General features: G+C 35.8%; 1 protein-coding gene across 5 annotated transcripts in view; it reads left to right on the plus strand.

Moving 5' to 3' along the window:
- Positions 1-6,676, plus strand: part of ANKRD17 (ankyrin repeat domain 17) — a 157,616-nt gene extending 150,940 nt beyond the window's left edge. For 2 of the 5 annotated variants that reach the window (XM_023513404.1, XM_023513406.1), the window contains 4 exons: positions 3,186-3,434; positions 3,930-4,108; positions 4,387-4,551; positions 5,197-5,318. In XM_023513404.1, coding sequence (XP_023369172.1) covers positions 3,186-3,434; positions 3,930-4,108; positions 4,387-4,551; positions 5,197-5,256 — 653 coding nt within the window. In that variant the 3' untranslated portion in view covers positions 5,257-5,318. Of the gene's footprint in view, positions 1-3,185; positions 3,435-3,929; positions 4,109-4,386; positions 4,552-5,196 lie in introns of all 5 variants that reach the window. The other 3 variants (XM_012805355.2, XM_012805356.2, XM_023513405.1) reach the window with 3 other exon arrangements.
- The last annotated feature ends 417 nt before the right edge of the window (positions 6,677-7,093 follow it).

Below are 7,093 nucleotides of genomic sequence, written 5' to 3' on the forward strand. Positions count from 1 at the left end.
TTTTTTTTTTTTTTTTTTTTCAGTTTTTGGCCGGGGCTGGGTTTGAATCCGCCACCTCAGGCATATGGGGTCGGGGCCTTACTCCTTTGAGCCACAGGCACTGCCCTTATATTGTATTCTTAAGTGAAATGCCTTTTCCTGAATTTTTAGTAGGATAAGTGGATCAGAGTACCTTTTGCAGCTTAAAGGCTCTAGGATTCCTGTTTTGCTATTTTTAGAAATATGCAGAAAATAAGGCCTTGTACTTTACTTAAATCTCCAGTCTTGTTTTCCATTCCTGCCCCACTGCTCTCTTGCTTTTGGTCGGGTCTGCTTTCTGCCTTGCTCCTATTGTCCCCGTCTCACTCAATTTGGATTCTGTCCTCAGAAGCTGTGGGGCTTTGTCCTAGGAAGGAGGCATGAGCAGGTAGTTTTGAGGGTCTGTAGGCCCAAAATGTTTGAGCTTCTTCACACCTTATTGGGTACTCCTTACAATTACCCACGTCTAGGCAGAGCTGCCCTAGTTTTACCTGTTGTTCTCAGGTTTGCGTACTCTCCTTTCTGTTGAGTTTCTCACACTGTTTTGAGATTCTCCTGTTTGGTTCTTAGGTCTGGAGGATTCTCCATGCTTCCTTCCACACAGATACTGAGACTACATGAGTCTTATAACTGTGGTGAATCGTCCCTCTTCACTTAAATGTGTGGATTCTTTTGGACACTTTGTTTTGTTGTTGATGTTTTGGCTTTGCTAACTCAGTGGCTTTGTTTTTAGGTTGGGATTTGGGAGGAACCAAAACCGGTGTTACTTTCACCTTTCCTCTTGTTGCAGCGTAAGGTGAAAATTTTATGAATTTAAAAATATATGTAATTGCCTTAAAATATACCAGTGCTTTTCTATTTTCATATAATTTATTAAAAGTAAATCCTGGTAATGTTAATGTATGACCACAGGAGATAAAATTTAATTTTTCACTAGAGGAGAATAGTTTTTCTGCTTTACTTTTATAAATAACAAGCCCATATGTTTTATGTTTTTATGCCCCAATAATGCCAATATTTGTATACAATAAGTTACAGTTTATACAGTATTTTCATAGTCTTTCTAGTTAATAGTCACTACAATTCATTTATTGAGATGTATCATTTTAATCAAAATAGACCTCCACAAGGACTAGTAAGATGGAATTGATTGCCAGCTCTATGTAATTCTAAATATGTGTGGGTAATCTGTTTGGAAATGTGTTCTGGTTAATGGCATGACTGAATCTTCTCTTTTCTTTTCTTTTTTTTTTTTTCTGGTTTTTGGCCGGGGCTGGGTTTGAACCTTCCACCTCTGGCATATGGGGCCGGCGCCCTACTCCTTTGAGCCACAGGCGCTGCCTCTTTCTCTTTAGTTTTTTCTCTTCCAATTTTCCCCTAAAAGATATCTTAGAAATAGAAGCACTGTGCTCGTGTGTGGTGAATAGATGGTAGGAAGGTCTTGCAAATCTATTCAACATTCTGATCCAAACTTAAATGGTTAAATAGTTAAATGGAAAATATAGTTCAGTGCTGTCTCCGGGTCATACAGTTAGGCAGTTATGAAGAATTTGTGGATGTGCAGGAATGTTTTGATATTTGATCTTCACGTACCTCTTCCATTTATACCATTTAAATTTAAATGTGCTTAATATTTAAACTTTTCACATGAAGTATACTTTTAAGTTTTTTTGTTTTGCAATAACATGTAAAGACATTGAATCAGAGCTCTCAAATTGACTATATTAAATAATAACTCTACGTTGGTTTGATGAGTACAGCTTAGATGTTGTCATTACCAAAAACATGTCCTGTGGAGTGTCCACAAGTAATGCAATCTTGGGCAATGCGGTATAGCCTCCTATCGGTATTTTATCAGCATATATCAGGTTCTGTAAAGTCCTGACTTAAAGATCCTTTTTTTCCCCTTAAACTAGATTTTCCAAATTGTTAGATACCTTAATACTCTATTTTTTTCTTTTCTTCTTCTTCTTCTTTTTTTTTTGAGACAGAGCCTCGAGCTGTCTCCCTGGGTAGAGTGCCGTGGCATCACAGCTCACAGCAACCTCCAAGTCCTGGGCTCAAGCGAGTCTCCTGCCTCAGCCTCCCAAGTAGCTGGGACCACAGGCACCCGCCACAATGTCCAGCTATTTTTTGGTTGCAGCCGTCCTTGTTGTTTGGCGGGCCCGGGCTGGATTCAAACCCACCACCTTAGGTGTATGTGGCTGGCACCTTCGCCACTTGAGCCACAGGCACTGAGCCCCTAATTTTTTCTCATGACATATGAAAGAGCAGGTTTCCAAGGAATATATGTAGTATAGGTGGTAATTTTTCCCACCTTTATTTTATTTTTATTTTTAATTTAAGCATTGTTTTCTTACTGCTCTGCTGTTACAATTTACTTAGTGTCAAAGGTTAATCAATTTAAATACTAGGCTGTGTGTAGTGGCTCACACTTGTACTCCTAGCATTTGGAGAGGCCAAGGTGGGAGAGTTGTTTTAGGCCTAGAGTTTGAGACCATCCTGAGGGAAAAAGAGACCCTATCTCTCTGGGGGGAAAAAAAAAAAAAAAAGAAAGTCCAGCATTGTGGTGGGGGGCCTATAGTCCCAGCTTACTCAATAGGTTGAGGCAAGAGGATTGCTCAAGCCCATGAGTTCAAAGTTAAGCTAAGTTAGGCTAACACCCTGGCACTCTAGCCCATGTGATAGACACACTGTCTCCAAAAAAAAAAAAAAAAGTCAGCGTTCAGTGGTTTATTACACAGGAGTTGACTGTCTGCAGCATTGACATTTACCTCTAAGTTATGAACTTAACCAGATCTTAAATATGTCTAATTTATTACTTAAGCATTACTCTTATATTTGATTTTTTTCTCTGAGAATGCATATTTAAGATATCTTCAGATTTTGTTCTTAAGATTTGGTATATTTCAGAGTAGCTACAAGGATTTGAATGGATCTGCTACCATAAAGAAAAGATAAATATTTAAGGTGCTGGATATCCCACGTACACTGGTTTGATTTTCACAAATTACATGATGTTGTAAATTGTTGCATGTACTTTAAAACCATGTACATCTATTATGCATCAATTTTTAAGTTTTCACAAAGGAATTTAAGATTTGGTTTTATAAAATTACAGATTGTATAAATGACCTGTATTCTGTTTCAAAATATCTTTTCTCCAGATTCTTCTGCACAGTCAGTGTCCTCCGGAGTCCGTGCCCCATCTCCTGCCCCATCATCAGTACCCTTAGGGACAGAAAAGCCCAGCAATGTCTCTCAGGACAGGAAAGTTCCAGTTCCTATTGGGACTGAACGTTCTGCACGTATCAGGCAAACTGGAACTTCAGCCCCATCTGTTATTGGGAGCAATTTGTCAACATCAGTAGGGCATAGTGGCATCTGGTCCTTCGAAGGGATTGGTGGCAATCAAGGTAGGATGTGCTATCTTTCCTACTGGAATCTAAGTTTGTGCTTTTAATTATAATGTAAACAGTATTTAACTTTCAGTCATTTTTGAAAGATCTGTCTTCTTGGTTTTTTGTATTGACTATTTAATCACTTTTTAAGAGAGTTCTGTTCTCACGGGATCTCTCCCATTGCATTTATTCATCATTGCTTTCTGAAAATAGTCTAATAAAAACATCTTTTCTTCATTTCAGCATATTACAGGATGTTAATGTTGCCTTTGAGGCACTTTAGGTTTTTATCTTAGCTTTTTTTGTTTTGTAATACAAAGTATTTAGATTATTTCATTATTACTATTATATCACTACCTACAAATACAGCTGCAAATATATAAAAATAGGCAATTACTGTGAAGTAATTCATAATTCAATGTGGAAAATAGTAGAAAAATAAAATATTTTATTTTGTTTTTGATCTTAAATATTATCAATTTTTATTTCTGCCTCTTTGTTTTCTGTCAGACAAAGTAGACTGGTGTAACCCTGGGATGGGAAATCCTATGATTCACAGACCAATGTCTGATCCAGGAGTGTTTTCACAGCATCAAGCAATGGAGCGAGACAGTACAGGGATTGTAACTCCTTCTGCTACATTCCATCAGCATGTTCCTGCAGGCTACATGGACTTTCCTAAAGTCGGGGTAATGCTCATTTAAATACTAATTTTCATTGTTTTTTCCCAATGATTTGAGGAGGGGGGTTTCTTTTCCCCTTTAACCAAAATACTTTGGAGGTAGTATACTTCTGTGTAATCTATTGTTAAAAGAAATATCAATGGAAAATATTTTTTAGATTCCTTAGATAATTTGTACATTCTAAGAAGGAGGTAGGTTTCCAGTATTAATTTTAAGGCTACTGATTATATTAGGAAAAGCAAACAGTGACTTGGATGTTAATCTTTGTTTGCTCCTGTTTTAAGGGTATGCCTTTTTCTGTGTATGGGAATGCAATGCTTCCTCCAGTAGCTCCTATCCCAGATGGTGCTGGGGGACCCATATTCAATGGCCCTCATGCTGCAGACCCCTCTTGGAACTCACTGATAAAGATGGTTTCAAGCTCCACAGAAAATAATGGCCCTCAAACGGTAAGGAATTCAGTGAACAAACATTCAGTGTTTATGAAATGCAGAGAGAGGTAGGATATGGGTAAATCATGATAGAAAGTATGATGAATTCAGGCAGTTTAAGAAATAGAGGGAAATTTAACATAGCAGAGGGATATGGGAAATGGTACCAATGGTAGTGGTTTGGGACTAAAATTATGAAAGGCTTTATATATGCAGCAGATAGCACATGAAATATTTTAAGTTGTAAAGTGATTATCATATAATTTTACACATCAGAATTTATTAAAAGTAAAAGCTAGAACTGTATATATGGTATAATTATCTCTGAAAATTCACAGAAATGGTTGCATATGTAATTTACTTATTTTGGTTATGTATGATATCATTGACTTATTTTTCCTTCTACGAACAGAAATCTGTATGTTCTCAGCTAATGATTTTTTTAAATCAGATGCTGTTAGAGGGATAAGAAGGTTGGCAGCAAAAGATCAAAGTGGTTTTATCCTTGTTTTTTCCTATTGTTTTTTAGTACATTGCAAAGTGGAAGAGATTTAGGTGTTTCAGCGCATAGACACTAAGACCACTTTCTTAGCTGAAGAGTTTTATTTTAATCAGATGTATGTTAAATTCAAATCTAATAAAATGTATGCTCTGTGTTTGCAGGTGTGGACTGGACCCTGGGCACCCCACATGAACAGTGTGCATATGAACCAGCTTGGGTGATGAGGATCAGCTTGTTAGCCTGCATAGTCCTTTTCATTGAGAGGAAATCACAAGTGGCCGAACAACAATTTATGCTCCCAAATCATTCTACTGATGTGCTTGACTGAAGTGTGTAGGCTTTTTGCAGAAGAACTTACTAACTGACCTATTTTCTGTGAACATTTGTGACTGCCCATTCCCCATCATCATCCGTTTTACCTTAGTTAGCATTTTTCTTACCATTTTTCTTTTTTTCTTTTCCCTCTTCCCCTTTGGACATAACTTTCTGTTGAAGCTGTTCTTTGGCCGGTTGGTTTTAGTACTGTAAACTGCTTCTGAGCAAACACGGAAATTTAGCAAAATTATGTAAACTTGATCCTGAAGTTTTAGAATGGCAAATAAATGTACAATTGTTTACATAACAGAAAAGGCAAAGCAGAAAGTAAATTTCAATATGTCAGTATAGAGGCTCTACTTTATGTAGACTTAAATTAATGTGAGATATGTACCTTCATATTCAGAAATCTGGATGTTTCCTTCATACATTAAACTATTAATAAGCATAACTTTTCTACTTGTGTAATTTAAGTATAAAGTAATGGGCATTATCACTGGATGTTTCCCAACAATGGCTTCTAAAATACCCATCTTGCTCTCTTGGGTTTATTTGTAGCAGGGCACATATAGAAGAAATTTCTGACTTTTTCATGTCCTTTTATCACCTTTCCACACTTTCAAAACTAATACACACTTATTTCTTCACTCTTCTGACATTATCTTTACCACTAATACCAGTAAAATTCTCTTGCTGATAGTGAAAGAAATTTGTAAAGATTTTTCACTGTAATCGCTGTAATTATAGAGAGATGAAGCATCTTGGTCATCACCAGCTAATTATAAAATGTTTAGATTCTCTGAGAACTTGAAAGGCCACCACTGTTCCCAGTCGGCATATCCAAATTCTTAATATACTGTTTATTATTAAAAAAACTCAATGTACTGTTTTATATTGGATAATATTGATTCTTAATATGGGTATTCCCAGTCATAAGAATCAAGAAAATGTCAATTTTCATGAATTTAGTAGGAAATATCTTTTTTCTTTTTTCAATTTTAAAGGCTTCTTGTTTTTTACACTTGTATATTATCAGTGAAAAGGATCAACAGCTAACTTGAGCCAAGTGATAAAAGAAATTTTGCATTTGTCACTAAGACAATTTATAATAGATACATGAATACACATTACAATATAAACTCTCCATCTAACCTGTTTATATAAGATACAGGGCCACACTAAACTACTCAGTGGGATTTATATATTCCATCCACTTGAAACAATAAACAGTAATGTATCCAAGAAGAACGCGTGTCCTACCCTGTCTCGTATGGAAAAATAAATTATATGGTTGAAGTGTAAAAGAAAGCATAAAAGTGAAGTAATCACTTGTCTTTTTTTAAAGGCATCAGTTTCTTTCTTTAAAAATTAGAGGCAAATACCACAGTGGTCAAAACATAAACATTAGCTAAAATTAAGATAAATTACCCCATTGACAATATTAATATGGTTCCTTGCCTGTTCAAGTACGTGAAGCATCTTGACTCTTAGCCTGAAAAAGATGATTTTTCAAACCTATCCAGAAATTTATATAAACAGTACACTCATCCCTTTTAATTTAGGAGGTTGTCTTAGGTAGATGTTTATTATGTCCAAATTTAAGGGATGAGCTAAAAATATCCTACAAGTATAGTTATGAAATAAAATTATAGCACTTTACTAAGAAAGGGATGGAACAATGTTATTTAACAGAGTATTTTATATATGACTTTTGCCAAAAAATTCTCTATGTATTTTTTTTCT

The sequence above is a fragment of the Otolemur garnettii genome, unplaced genomic scaffold, assembly GCF_000181295.1.
Source record: "Otolemur garnettii isolate 467f Iridium unplaced genomic scaffold, OtoGar3 scaffold00039, whole genome shotgun sequence".
NCBI classification, from domain to species: Eukaryota; Metazoa; Chordata; class Mammalia; order Primates; family Galagidae; genus Otolemur; species Otolemur garnettii.